A 15,094-nucleotide genomic window follows, 5' to 3' on the forward strand; every position below is an offset into this window, starting at 1 on the left:
AAATCTAAGCTAAAAGCTGACACTTTTGTTTCACAGAGAAATCTCAATTTATTGTGGAGTGAATAATTCCATGCTATTTTGGCAGGAAAATAGTGGTCTGTGGATTTTGCCATGTTAGATAAAGGAGCCTGTAGAATTCCCAAACACAGCTTTGTATGTCTGTTGAATTACCTTGTTTTGAGTACAAACTTTTACTGTGAAGTCAGATGTAGAACAATGTGTCTGTGTCCTTAAGCTGGCCCTTTATTATCTGGCAGGTATTGGTGGTTGGAAGCAGACCCGGCTGGTGGAGGTGGGAGGGGGCTGGACTGCGGGGTCTGCTTACTCTATAGTTGTGTAGAAGCCCCCCAGCCACTCTCTTATCTGTGAGTGGTTAGAAAGCAGGAGGGACCTGGCACTTTGTTGTTACACCACTGTAATCCGCATTCCCCTGGAATTATCATTCCACTAGAATTTTTAAATAAGAAAAGTACTTCCCATATCATCATAGACAATTCAACTAAAATAGTAACGTGTAACCAAGTTAATACCTGGCATGGACTGTAAAGTCACAGTAACTGTTGTGTTTTGCTGCTATAGTTCTAGGGACCAGAATTTTACAGATCAGAAAACTTGAATCGAATTTAATTCAAATTCGACCGAACTCGATTTCAAGTTTTTCCTCTTAAAAAACAGGCAGGAAGGCTACAAACAACTCCAAATTTGTCACTGCACCTCTCACATTTGAATAGTCAAATTCGAATTGTTAAAAGGGTATGAAAAATCTCTAAAATCGGATTCCAATTTTTTAAAAACTCTAATAGAGTTCGGATAATTCCCTAGTCGACTTTGACAGTTTTGACAATAAAAAAATTTGAATTTTCAATTCGACCCTTAATAAATCTGCCCTTTGTGATAAGCAGTAGCTTTCTTCAAAAAAACATCATTGTGATTTAAAATAACATTTTGTACAGTTATAAAAGTAAAAAATATCATTGATGTAAAGATTGGCAAATAGAAAGTGTATGTATGGTAAACATATGAAAGTTTCTAAAGATATCTTCAACAAAAACTGTACACAACCTTATTTACTACAGATCTATTCAACAAAAAAACTGCACAAGTACTTTATTTACCAAATATATCTTCAAAAAAAACTGCACAACCTTATTTGCAATTTAGGACGCTGTATTATTTTTGTATGAATGTGCAGGAACCTCCATATTCTTATTTGTCTTACATTTGCGGGAAAAAAAACTGAAAAAACTTGAAAAATACAAATTTTACTAATTTTTCAGAATTTCCACCCGAAAACCCCAAAAACTTCATATTATTGGATGAAATCCAGCTCTGATCAAAAAATCTTTGGGACTTCTCCCATTGACTTACTGTATATCTAACCTCGACAGGTCTGAGATGCTGGATTTTCGGATTCTGACTTTTTTTCCATTCTCGGGGTATAATAAATTCTGAGAAATTTGTAATATATTTTTTCCACTATTATTGATATTTTTTATCATTCAGAGTTTGGTAAATAACCCCCTAGGACTCTGAAGCAATGTTCCCAGTGGCTGAATAATTGTGAAAATGTTCTCTGATTTGTAGTCTGTGTGAACAAAAATATTTTGCTCACACATTTGAAAAGGTTTCTCCAGTATGTAATCCATTTATATTCGATTCATGTATATTTTTTAAATATTATTTTTACAATTTGTCATTTCATTAATGACACTTATTACATAATGGCCTTTGTACATGGAGTCATAGTAGAGTGTTATCTTGGTTTTACTAAGCAATGACTAATTCACTTTACCTGCTAACAACAGCATTCACACATTTTTCATAATCGCTCAATATATGGTCTCTTTATAGCCCATTCATTTTGTGTATTGCTCATCTAAGCCTCTCTGGCACTCCATTCTTTTTCTAATACAAAACTGTAACTGTGATAAATTTTTAGGATCGCAAGAAGCACAAAAACCTGACGCTGTTTTAAGGTAACTATGGCTTGTGTTTACAATGTGTTAGAAATAGCACCCAACTGTACCCATTGACCACTATAAGAACATAAATTTTAAGAACATACATTTAAGGCTACGTAAGTAGTTTTTGAAGAGTTTCCAAAGAAAAGCAATTAACTGTTTATTTTTATATCAAAACAAGTATTTATTGTGTTTTTGGGCAAGTTTTGTAAAAAATGCATTTCATTATATTTTGTAAGGTGCTAAACCTTACATTTTTTATTTGTTTTCCCAATATGCATGCAGTGTTAATGTTAATTCCTGAAATTGAGCAACTGACATTAGAATGTATTATTTTTTTTTAAGTACTGGAACGTATGAGACTTCTATGTGTCTTTCAGAGGTGGTGGCATATGATGATACAGTAAAACAAGGTAAGGGCATGTTACTGCATTATTTTCTGTCTTCCTTAGTTACAGTCTTATAATGTTCATTTGGAATGCACCTGGAATATTCCAGAATATTTGGCTGTTAGACCTTTTTTTGCTGGAAAATTAAAATTCTATTTCAGGCTACAGGTTGTTTCTAATTTCACAAATACTTGAGTATCCAAAAGAAGGGCAATTATTTGCACAGCTGTCTTGCAGTGCTGAGATCCAAGGTTCGATTCCAGCCAGGGTACTGTCTGCATCGAGTTTTCATATTCTCTCTGTGCTTGCATGGGTTTCTTCTGAGTACTTCAGTTTTCTTTAAAAAAAATTTTTCTTAACCTTGCAGCAAAATTTCCGCTAGACACAGTGGATCACTTCCATTGACTTGTGAATTATTGTCTAAAACAAAATATTAGGCCATACTAATACAGTATGATTATTATGTTTTGGTAGCCAAGGATGAGTAGAGTATAACAGTGCTTTATTAGCAGGTTCATGCAGCCATTACACTTCAACAGTAGCTTGAACTCTAATGCTTTTTTAAGCAGTACAGAAAGTACTATGTACACAGTATAACTCAGTGACACTTATGGGCCCTTTGCATAAACACCACAATCATCAGCTGTGCGTTTCAAACCGCCCTAATTCTTGGCACCCAGATCCACTAATAATAGCCTTATAAGCTAGGGGAACACTTTTGGAGTATTCATTCAAAAGCTTTTGAAGTAATGTAACAAATGGGATTCAGATCAGATCTCAAAACACCTTACAAAATATAATGAAATGCATTTTTTCCAAAACTTCTATGCTTTAAAAAAAAAAAAAAGTTCTTAGCTATACTTAACACTATAAAACAATCTATTACTAGTAAACCTTACAAATTATTTAGGGTAAATTACACAATTTTCTGTTTTCATGGTCTCTTCCCTTTCTGTGGAAGTACATTTTATTTACCATAAGGGATTTTGCTTGGTAGGCCTGGCTTATTTTGGTAAACCCATAACTAGTTAAGAATGGAGATTGCTAGTATAATTTTGTTTTCCTTACAGAAACACCAGGAACCAGAATATGTGACTATTTTGTTAGGTAAAAACAGCAGTTAACATTGAAAGTGCAATACCAGAGCCAATAAACAGAGGCAGATACATTTGAGCAGTGCTGGCAGCAGATATTGAGAGGTTTCTATTGGCAGCAATAGGGCAATTTTGTATAAGAATGTTGCTAATGTTTTTTCAGAACTGCCTTCAAATTATAAACAGCCATACTTAAGTATGCAAATAAGTACTGCAGGACACTGGAAGGCAGCTTACAGTCAACAATTTTGTTTATTGAATCTTTGCAAAGCTTTCTTTTCTATTTCAACAACATTGTTGAATTAGTCATAGGCATTTTTCAAGCAGCAGTTATAAAATGACAATACATTTTTTATTTATTTTGTGGCAAAGCAGCAGTATCATCTTACTTTATTACATGTATTTTGCTATAATGTCAGAATAAGTGGCAGTGTCTTATAATTGAAAGCCAGATCAATTATACTATAAAGCATTATTGATCCTGCTTTCTCTTATAAGACACTGCCTTTTATCCTGACATTATAACAATAACACCTGTCATAAAGTAAGATGATACTGCTGCTTCACCACAAAAAAATATTACTCTATGAAAAAGCAAATAGATATGAATAGTACCTGGAGAGCACATTTTGTCTTTAAAATCTCATATCTTTATTTGCAGAAAATTGTGTACTACATGTTTTGGCTACATCAGCCTTCATCAGGTGCATAAAATACTATGGCACAGCGAGCTAGTATTTAAACCCTCACCTCACCAACAATTCATATCCGCTCCATAGTATGGCCAGCTACTAGTGATGTGCTGCGCTGCCCGATCCGATACCCACACGACCCACGGGTCGGACGGGTTCGGGTCGACCTCGCAGTGCTCCTCGCGGGCAGGTGCAGGTTGAGCTCTTCTCCTGCTCTCCCCGCCCACCAACTTCAAATGCCGGCATCCGACTTCCGGGTTCCGGTTTTATAGTCTTGCATCTGCTCGCCCCGCCCCTTTTGTGACATCATCGGGGCGGGCACGGGTTGTAGCAGGGTGGGTTAGGGTCGGGTGCAGGTCAGGGAAACCCTGAAACAATCTGAGTTACAGGTGTGATATGCCTTAATATGCCTTCAATGGGTGTTTAACTGCATCTCCCTTAATGATAGAACTACAACTCCCACAACCTAGGCAAGGGAACGTTCCATATTTAGGAGTACTTAAAAAATCTTGTTGGTACAGCTACTTTTTGATGGTGTAATTAATGAGTAGGCCACAAGATGGCAGTACTGTTTGTTCTTATGTTTATTGAGGTACCTGGCCACACTATGGAGTGGCTATGAATTGTTGGTGAGGGTTTAAATACTAGCTTGCTGTGCCATTGTATTTTATGCACCTGATGACTGCAAATAAAGATATGAGATTAAAGACAAAGTGTGCTCTCCGGGTACTATTCATATCTACTTGGAAATTTCTTCACTCCGGCACGGGGATTGCAGCCTGTTGAGAAGCACGTACACATGGATCTACACACCAAGGACAACCTTATATTAATTTGATATCTATACAAAAGCAAACCCTTTAAATTACTATAGCAGTATCCCTTAAGAAAATGCCATTCACTGGTAAAAATAAAAAGAACAATTCAGAACTTTAACTATGATGTGAGTAAAAGAAATTCCCTATTACTGGGGTGACCATGTTTACAAAGTGGTCATTGCTGGGAAAAAACATATCATAAACAAGTCAAGAAGTCTGCTGACAAAAGTCATAAATAAGCGGTATTTGAACAGTGTGCCCAACATTGTGTTTTCAGTACTGTTCAAGCCAGAAAGTGGGCATGACCCACATTGGGGTTCATTTATAAAATGCTAAATTTGTGCCTGGGCAGCAAACCATGGCAACCAATCAAAGTTAATTGATCAACCAGCATGTGCAAATTAAACCACTGTTTAGGAGCCCCACTTCCCAGCTGTGTTGTGATCAGTGCTTTAAGTGGTGAGAGATGTGGCATCTCACTACTTATTTTTTCAAAACTCACTTTCAAAATACACTTTTAGATTGATCCTGGAGCTATTTTGTACCAGATGGCCAACTGATCATGTGTCACTCTTAGTGACACTCTTGTATTAATTTATATGACACACATTGCTGGTAGCGTTGCAATACTGGGACCTACACTCACAGAGCAAAACCCATCTGAAGTAGAAGCTGCAGCATGAAAAGAGATGCCAGCCTTGTGCCAGGTACCTGCCATATGGTTCCCCCGATGACTGGAAACTTGTGTAGTGAATAGGTAACATATGCAGAATGATTTACTGTTGCTTGGCTGTATAAATTTTCACTTTTGATATCCATTATATTTGTGAACACAATTCCTTCCGTTGTGAGTACATTTAAATATTAGATGTTTACTGTTCTATTTTTTTCTATAGTGTCACCTGAAGAAGAGGTAATTGATTTGTAAGTATAGCCCCTTTTTATAACTAGTCTGCAAAGAAAATAAAATCCCAAGATCGAGGTTTTAACAATGTCCTACCATATGTAACAACACATGGCTTAGTAAACTATTATAAAGTTGTATCGTACAGTTAATTATGTGCCCCCTATTCTAAAATATAAGCATATGATTATAACTGATTATGATAGATTATAACTGATGACCTCACTAAGCACCATTTATAAGGATGTCATTTAAAGGATATTAAAGTGTTTTTTTAAACTATAAAAGAAAATATGCTGTAACCAAGATGTTGAAAATAAAAAATCCTCACTCAAATGTGATACAATTTTTAAGTAGCATGGTGTAGGTGCTAGTGAATAACTTTGAAAAAACATTTTTAAAAAAATTAGATCTCAGAAAGAGGACAGCGGATATGATGATGCTTGTGGACTTTCATCTTCATCAATTTATGAACCAGATCCCGGTAAGAGCATGTTACCTGATTTCTGTCATACTACTTCCAAGACCATGTCAAACTATTAAAGGAGAACAAAAGTAATTCACCAAAGTAAGGACCTTGTAGCAGGCACACATACAAGACCTGTCCACACACAGGGGTCACACACTCGAATTCCTACCAATATCCTCCGTTTGATGCTTACAGGGGCAGGTATTTTACAGGAAGGTCTGAAGTGCAGACACTCTTCACAGTGGCACCAGTCAACTACTAGCTATCAAGCTGTTTGGCAGGGAACAGGGTGGGCTCTCAGTACAGATGGAGCTCTAGGCCTCCCTTCCTAGCTAAGCTCAATATAAGTAAATGCAGAATACTGCCTGGTGTCCTGGACAGTCTTACTCTTTTTCTGGCTGGAATTGCAGCAGGGGCTCCTTTATAGCCTCTGCTGGACCAGTGTGTAACTTGGCGACAAAGCCAAGCTTTCCTCCTTTTTCCCCAGATTTTATCTGGGGCTTCCAGCAAGCCACATGACTTTCTCCCACATCCCAGCCAATTATATTGCTCCCCTGCTTGTACCTGGGCTGGGTGAAGCCAAAGGCAGCTCAGTCACAGTAGCTAGTTGGCCTGAAAAGAATGATGCCAGAACAGGGGTGATGAGATCTGATTCCCTACATTTTCTTGTAAGAACCGGATGTTTTCAGTTGAATTTTCAACATCTTGGTGTTGAAGTGTTCATACGACATGACACAACTGTCGGATGCAGAAGCTGCATGCTGCGTCTGCATTCGACAGTCGTGTCAGATGAATGCTGCGACAACATAAGACATTGCTATTGCTTACCTTATTTTTCATCACATGCGACTTGACGCCTGCATTTTGGCGAACCGCGTCGGATCCACTGGAATCGCGTTGAAGACACTTGTGTAGTTCTAGCCTTAGAGCTAAACAGAAAACAACCATCTTAAAAGCTTTATTTTTTACTATTGATTTTAGTCAGATGAGTCTGTGTGCATTCACACGCTGACCTCAGCTTCAGCTCCGCTATGTTTGACCGCACACAGGCTAATCTGATTCAAATCAACGGAGCAGGGGCGCTGAGCAGATCTGCTTCTCTCAGCCTGCAAAAATATGCAGGCTAACAACAGCCTGTTTGTCCACATTGTTCGTGGGTATAGTTTTCCTTGAAGTCTCACAATCTAGCACTGATGAATATGTTTCAGGCTTTTACAGCAAAATGTATTCAATTATTGCTTATTCCGATTGCTCCCACTGTTTACATACTGAATTACTTTTTTTTCAGATTCTGGTTGTTGTTCACCAGATGCAGCAATAAAAATTTATGAGGTAAAGCTTGTAGTGAATTTCCAACTCCTTGTAAATAATCTGGGTTTGGAGAGAGGGTTGTATCTCTAGGCCTTTATAAGTGCATTATTATTCTAACCATGTGATTTGCTAATCTCTTGTCTGTGTATATATATAATCTGTGTGTGCATATATAAATATGTACATTAAAATATTAAAATAGTCATGGTAAGACATGATGTGAGGATAATTTATAGATACTCAATTCGTAGTTCAAACAGGAACTTTTACTAACAAGTACTTTTATTTAAATAGAAAAAAACTCACTAATACTATTATTCAAATATGAATTTACATTACGTTGTCTTTCAGTAATCTTATAGGTTTGAGTATGGCATAGGTAAAATTCCTTAACTATCATGAAAGGCTTACATCAAATATGATTTTATACACATGACTTATTGAAACCTTTAGTACATATATTTCTGAATATTCTCAATGTGAATTGCCTATTTTTTAGGTTTAGCACTGCTTTAATAGTATTATAAGCTGGTTAAGCAACAAACATAACTCACTGCCCTGTATTCCATGACACCCTGTTTGTTTACATTGAATTGGGAATGAGGTTAACATTCACTGTACTAAAAAATATACAGTCTAAATGATGTACTTAGTTCTCTTCTAACAGGCTAGGCTCATTTGCTCTAAACTACTTTTTTTTTTTTTTTTTTTTTATTATTTTCTTATTCAGAATCATTGGGATGACCAGCAATACAGGTAATAAACAGAACCAGACCTCTTTTGTAATTTCTATCCAGAGACTGCTAAAACTTCTATAACTGTATAGTTCTGTACTAGTATGTAATGTTTGCCTGTCCACTAACTGTCAGTAAGCAACAGAGTTGCAGGAACTTATCAGAGGAAGCCCTCTTGAGGGAGCAAGGTCGCGGTGTCCAAAGGGTTAATCAAAGGAGTAGTCAGAATCCAGGCAAGAGTTCACAGGCAGGCGGATAACAGCAAAGTCCAAAGTCCAGGCAATGGTCAGTATAATAATCAGGAACAAGATAATAGCAAAAGTAGCACACAGAGAACCCAGGATAACCTCAGGGAAAGTTTCCTATACTTGGGCGCCATTTTGGCGTCTTGGTAGCGTTTTTATTTTGAATTTGGCGCCATTGTGACGTCATTGGCGTCCTTGCGACGACGTCGGCGCGCTGACGTCATTGCGCCAGCGCCGCTACCCACGTGGCGGCCATGGGCGCCGCCATTTTGGGAGCGACGCCGGCAGGGGAGGACGTGCCACCAGGAGCTCCTGGAATTGCTCCGGGCGGCGATCGTGACAGTACCCCCCCTCACGGGGGGCCTCTGGACCACCAGGACTTGGCTTCTGGGGAAATTTGGAGTGGAAATCCCTCACAAGACGAGGAGCATGAACATCAGAGTGTCCTTCCCAGGAGCATTCTTCAGGGCCAAAGCCCTTCCACTTGATGAGGTACTGAAGAGAGCCCCTGGAGATTCTGGAGTCAAGGATCTTTTCCACCTCATATTCTTGTTGACCATCCACAGAGATAGTAGGAGGGGGAGACTGGTTCACAGAAAAGCGGTTGGAGGTAGCGGGTTTCACCAAAGAGACATGAAACACGTTGGGAATTCACATCTCAGGGGGAAGCTGAAGTCTGACAGCCACAGGATTGATCACCTCCGAAATGGAGAATGGACCCACAAACTTCAGACCCAACTTAGGAGATGGCACCTTCAACCGAATGTTCCTGGAAGACAACCAGACTTTATCACCAACCTTGTAAGGAGGAGAGGATCTACGTCTACGATCTGCAAACGTTTTGTGAACCAGAGCGCTCGTCTCCAAGTTCGACTTGGTTGCCGCCCAAATAGCAGACATGTGGGCTGCATGGTCATCAGCAGCCGGGACGTCAGACAACACAAAGTCCTGGGGGAAGGCTTGAGGATGCTGACCATACACCGACATGAACGGAGACCTTCCAGTGGAAGTGTGGCATGCATTGTTATGAGCAAATTCCACACATGGGAGGAGATCAGACCAGTCATCTTGACAAAGGGAGACGTGATTCCTCAAGAACTGTTCCAAGGCTTGGTTTACTCGTTCAGCTGCTCCATTTGTCTGGGGATGATAAGCGGAGGAGAACTGGAGAGTAATACCCAGATCTTTGCACAGGGAACGCCAAAACTTAGCAGTAAACTGAGAACCTCTGAACTTCCACAGGAAAACCATGCAGACGGAAAATATACTGGATGAAGAACTGAGACAACTCCACCGCAGAGGGAAGCTTCCGCAGGGAAATGAAATGGGCCATCTTGCTAAAGCGATCAATCACGACCCAGATCACGGTGTTTCCACTAGAGGGGGGAAGTTCAACAATAAAATCCATTGCTAAATGAGTCCATGGACGAGAGGGGATAGGCAATGGTTGTAATAACCCACTGGGGCAAGAATGGCTTGGCTTGGATGTAGCACAAACGGTACAGGCAGCAACAAAGTCTTTGACATCTTTACGAATAGTCGGCCACCAGACTAAATGTCTAAGGAGTTCAAGAGTTTTTTCAGGACCAGGGTGTCCTGCTTGCTTGGAGCAGTGGGTTTGTTGAAGAATGGGAAGACGTAACTCGGAGGGAACAAAAGCCATCCCAATGGGGGTATCCGGGGGAGCAGAAGACTGTCCAGCCAAGATTTGTTCGGCAAATTGGGGAAACAGAGATGCAATAATCTTGGCGGGGGGAATAATTGGTTCAAGTCTTTCTGGAAGACGATCACCCGGAGTGAAACTTCTGGAAAGCGCATCGGCCTTCCGATTCTTGGAGCCAGGACGATAGGTCAGAACAAAGTTAAAGCGGGAGAAGAACAGGGCTCACCTGGCCTGACGAGGATTCAGTCTCTTGAGAGAGTGTATGAACTCCAAGTTCTTATGATCAGTATAAATCGTGACCGGAATTGAAGAACCCTCTAGGAGGTGACCCCACACTTCAAGAGCAAGCTTGACTGCCAGAAGTTCTCGATTCCCTACATCGTAATTCTGTTCTGCAGGAGAAAACTTTCTGGAGAAAAAGGCACAAGGGTGCAACTTCCCATTGGCAGAATGTCTCTGGGATAGGATAGCCCCAGCACCTACTTCAGATGCATCCACCTCAATGCAAAAGGGTAGCTTAGGATCCGGATGACGGAGGACTGGGGCAGAAGAAAATGCGTCCTTTAGGGACTGAAAAGCTTCTACAGCAACTGGAGGCCAAGAACTGGGATTGCCCCCTTTTCGGATGAGAGTAAGGATAGGTGCAATATGGGATGAGAACCCCCTGATGAATTGCCGGTAGTAGTTGGCAAATCCGATGAATCTTTGAATAGCCTTGGTGCTCAAGGGAAGGGGCCACTCTTGGATTGCTGACACCTTAACGGGATCCATCTCGAAACCTTCTGGGGAGATGATATAACCCAAGAAAGGAATCTTAGACACCTCAAAGACACATTTCTCCAACTTGGCGAAGAGAGAGTTCTTCCTCAAACGAGAGAGTACTTCTTTCACCTGGGAGCGATGAGATACAAGGTCTTTCGAGAAGATCAGGATGTCATCCAGGTACACGACCACAGACTTTCCCAAAAGATCCCGGAAGATGTCATTCACAAGCTATTCATAGTGCCCATCTCGAGTGTTAAATGCCGTCTTCCATTCGTCCCCTTCACGGATGCGGATGAGGTTGTACGCCCCACGGAGATCTAATTTAGTGAAAATCTTGGCCCCTTTCAATTGGTCAAAGAGTTCAGCAATCAGAGGCAAGGGGTACCGGTTTTTAACAGTGATCTTATTAAGGCCCTGGTAGTCAAAGCAAGGACGTAGGCCTCCATCCTTTTTTTCCACGAAGAAGAAACCTGCCCCGGCAGGAGAAGTAGAGGGGCGGATAAACCCCCGCTGGAGATTCTCCTGAATATAGTCTTTCATAGCGGAAGTCTCAGCTGGAGAAAGAGGATAGGTGCAGTCCTGGCAGGAGATCAATAGGACAATCGTATGGTCGATGTGGAGGAAGGAATTCTGCAGACTTCTTACAGAATACATCAGAGAATTCCCTGTAAAAGGAGGGTAGAGTCTTCAGATCAGACATAGAGATATTCACCCTCTGGAGGGGTTCAGCAGGAAGACAGTGCTGCTGGCAAAATGGGCTCCAATGGGAAATCTGTCCTGCGGACCAATCAATGGTGGGATTATGCAGGCGCAGCCAAGGGAGACCCAAAACAACTGGAACTGATGGGCAGGAAATAATTAGGAACGATAGTCTTTCTTTATGCAGCGTCCCAACCTGCACAGGTAATTCCCCAGTCGTCATAGAGATAAATTCAGCCTCTAGGGGTCTGTCGTCAATGGCAGTGACACGAAGAGGAGTAGACAATGGGAATAAGGGAACTTCCATGTATTTGGCAAAAAGAGCATCCATGACGTTCCCAGCAGCTCCAGAGTCAATGAAAGCTGAGCCGACAGTGGCTAGATGAATCTGTAAAGGAAGGAGAAACCTGTGAGTGTTCTCTTTAGACTTCGGAGTAGTGCCCCCTACATGAGTTACCCTAGATATACCTCGGGGGACAGAACTCGTAGGCTTCACCGGACAAGAGTTCGCAAAATGAGACTGTCCGCCACAATACAGACATAGGCCAGCCATCCGTCTACAGAGCCTTTCTTGTTCAGAGAGACGAGCTATTCCAACTTGCATCGGTTCCTCCGGAGGAGAAGTAGAAGCTTGAGTAGCTGGAGTATGCAAGAGAGGTCTTTGGAAGCGGGGCGCCAACAAGGGTTGAAATCTTTTACAACGCTCCTTCTCTACTTGATGCTCTCTGAGACGAGTGTCCACCTTAATGGATAGTGCAATCAGATCTTCCAGCAGATCAGGGAACTCCCTGGAGACAAGATCATCTTTAATGCGAATAGACAGACCTTGATAGAATACGGCCTTATAGGCATCGTCATTCCAGGAAGTCTCAGCCATCAAAGTTCTAAAGTCAATAGCATAGTCACTGACACTGCGGTTCCCCTGCCGGAGTTGCAGAAGACGAGACGGGGCATTAGTGACCCGACCCGGGGCATCAAACACAGTACGAAATGCTTGAAGAAAAGCCTTGGCATCAAAAGTCAGTGGAGAATTCTTCTCCCAAAGAGATGTTGCCCACTCAAGCAGTTTGCCCACCAAACGAGACATTACATACCCCACCTTGGAACGTTCATTGGGGAAGTGCGAGGGTTGAAACTCAAACTGGATCTGGCACTGTGTAGCGAAACCCCTGCAGGCCTGTGGGTCCCCACTGAAGCGAGGAGGAGGCGGAATACGAGGCTCACCAGACGAGAAACCTGTGCTAGATGAGACGACAGCCATGGGAGGATTTACAGCCGCTTGGGAAGCAGGAGGCGCTGGAGGCACTCGGGAGAGAAGGGTATCGAGTGCCTGTCCTATGCGGTACTGCTGGGCTTCATATTCCTCCATGCCGGATGCCAGTCCGCGGAGCGTTCGTCCGACATCAGGCGTAGCTTCCTCAGTAGGATCCATGGCCCAAGTATAATGTCAGGGAGCCGGGAGCTCCCTCCAGGGAGGTAGTCAGGATCGAGGAGGAAGCCCTCTTGAGGGAGCAAGGTCGCGGTGTCCAAAGGGTTAATCAAAGGAGTAGTCAGAATCCAGGCAAGAGTTCACAGGCAGGCGGATAACAGCAAAGTCCAAAGTCCAGGCAAGGGTCAGGATAATAATCAGGAACAAGATAATAGCAAAAGTAGCACACAGAGAACCCAGGATAACCTCAGGGAAAGTTTCCTATACTTGGGCGCCATTCTGGCGTCTTGGTAGCGTTTTTATTTTGAATTTGGCGCCATTGTGACGTCATTGGCATCCTTGCGCCGACGTCGGCGCGCTGACGTCATCGCGCCAGCGCCGCTACCCACGTGGCGGCCATGGGCGCCGCCATTTTGGGAGCGACGCCGGCAGGGGAGGACGTGCCGCCCTGAGCTCCTGGAACTGCTCCGGGCTGCGATCGTGACACACACCCAGCCCAATGCAACCACAACCCTTTATCTGTGGAGACCTGTCCCTCCAAAGATGATCATGTAGCTCCCCATCTTCTTTTCTGCTGATTCACTGCACATGCTCTGTGATGTCGTTAGTTACTGAGCCTAGGGACTGACTCAAAATATACAGTACATATAGAATATAAATGTCACAATATAAGGCAGATTAATATGTAATACAGATAATTACAACATGACATTACAGAAACCAGTGCAACTAGCATCAGAATTTAATAATCAGCCCTGTAGCATCAGTTTATATTAAAGCCCAACCTCATTTTCTGCTTGTAAATTTGTGACAACCCCTAAGCTGAACTTCCCACTGAGAATGTGAGTGTCGCAGACGCTTTTCAAGATGGTGACCCCCTGTGACAAGTTTGAAGTCCTGGATCATTGCTGCTATTGACAAGCTGAAACTTTAGGCTGGTGCAATAATCTCTGTATATAAAATATGGCATTTTTAGCCATATTCAATCTTAGGGTTTAGTTCTTTTTTAAGAGCAATAAATGCCTTAAAATTGCCATATATATAGTTTGTTCTCTTTTAGATGAACCATCAAATGAAGAATCCTTGACAACTGACAAATACCTTACCCTACACTTCAAGATGCACATTTATATAAAATTGACATTTGGGTGTAGTGTTAACCTATAATGTTATGGATCATTAATTATTTCTTTCTTGCTCTGTTTCCTCATTCTATGGGGCAAATTCACTAAGATGCGAAGTTGCGCCAGGCGCAACTTTGCCGCACTTTGCCGCACTTCGCCAGGCGTAGTTTCGCCAGCGCTCCGCAAATTCACTAAAATCCGAAGTTGCGCTCAGGGGTAGCGTAAGGTTGTGAAGTTGCGCTAGCATTGATTCGCTATGTAAAGCGAAGTTACGCTAGCGAAGGCTAATTTGCATACGGCGCGAAATTCAAATTTCAATGGAGGAATATGTATCAGCACTACAAATGCCTAGAAAACCTTCAAATCATCAAATAAAATTTTTATTTTGCCCTACACATGTGCCCACTGTCTAGGTAAGTTGCCATGAGTCAGGAAATGTAGGGGGGAAGGAGGGGAGCCCCAAAAAAAATTCGATCTTTTTCAGCCCATCACCCATAATGTAGAAAACACGCCAGCGTTTTTTGGGACTTAGAAAAAATTTTGACTTTTTTTGAAACAATCCCTATCTACTCTATTGCGCTTCGCCAGGTCTGAGGTGGCGAAGGAAGTCTAGCGTAAAAGGTAGCGTTCAGTACACTGCGCAAGTTAGTGAATTTGCGTAGTTATGTCGCTAGCGAAAATTCGCCAGGGTTCGTTAGTGAATTTGCGCAGTAACGAAAATGCCAAACGCTAGCGTTCGGCGCTTCGGCGCTTAGTGAATTTGCCCCAATGAATGTGTTGTTGGCACAGAAGCAGAG

The 15,094-nt window shown here is 41.9% G+C and overlaps 1 protein-coding gene across 2 annotated transcripts in view; it reads left to right on the forward strand.

Moving 5' to 3' along the window:
* Positions 1-15,094, forward strand: part of LOC108715540 (FYN-binding protein 1-like) — a 41,116-nt gene that overhangs the window by 16,327 nt on the left and 9,695 nt on the right. For both annotated transcript variants that reach the window (XM_041561409.1, XM_018260789.2), the window contains exons 5-10: positions 1,940-1,976; positions 2,307-2,374; positions 5,851-5,878; positions 6,269-6,342; positions 7,616-7,659; positions 8,369-8,394. In XM_041561409.1, the coding sequence (XP_041417343.1) occupies positions 1,940-1,976; positions 2,307-2,374; positions 5,851-5,878; positions 6,269-6,342; positions 7,616-7,659; positions 8,369-8,394 (277 nt within the window). The remainder of the gene's footprint in view (positions 1-1,939; positions 1,977-2,306; positions 2,375-5,850; positions 5,879-6,268; positions 6,343-7,615; positions 7,660-8,368; positions 8,395-15,094) is intronic.

Source organism: Xenopus laevis, chromosome 4S (assembly GCF_017654675.1).
Source record: "Xenopus laevis strain J_2021 chromosome 4S, Xenopus_laevis_v10.1, whole genome shotgun sequence".
NCBI classification, from domain to species: Eukaryota; Metazoa; Chordata; class Amphibia; order Anura; family Pipidae; genus Xenopus; species Xenopus laevis.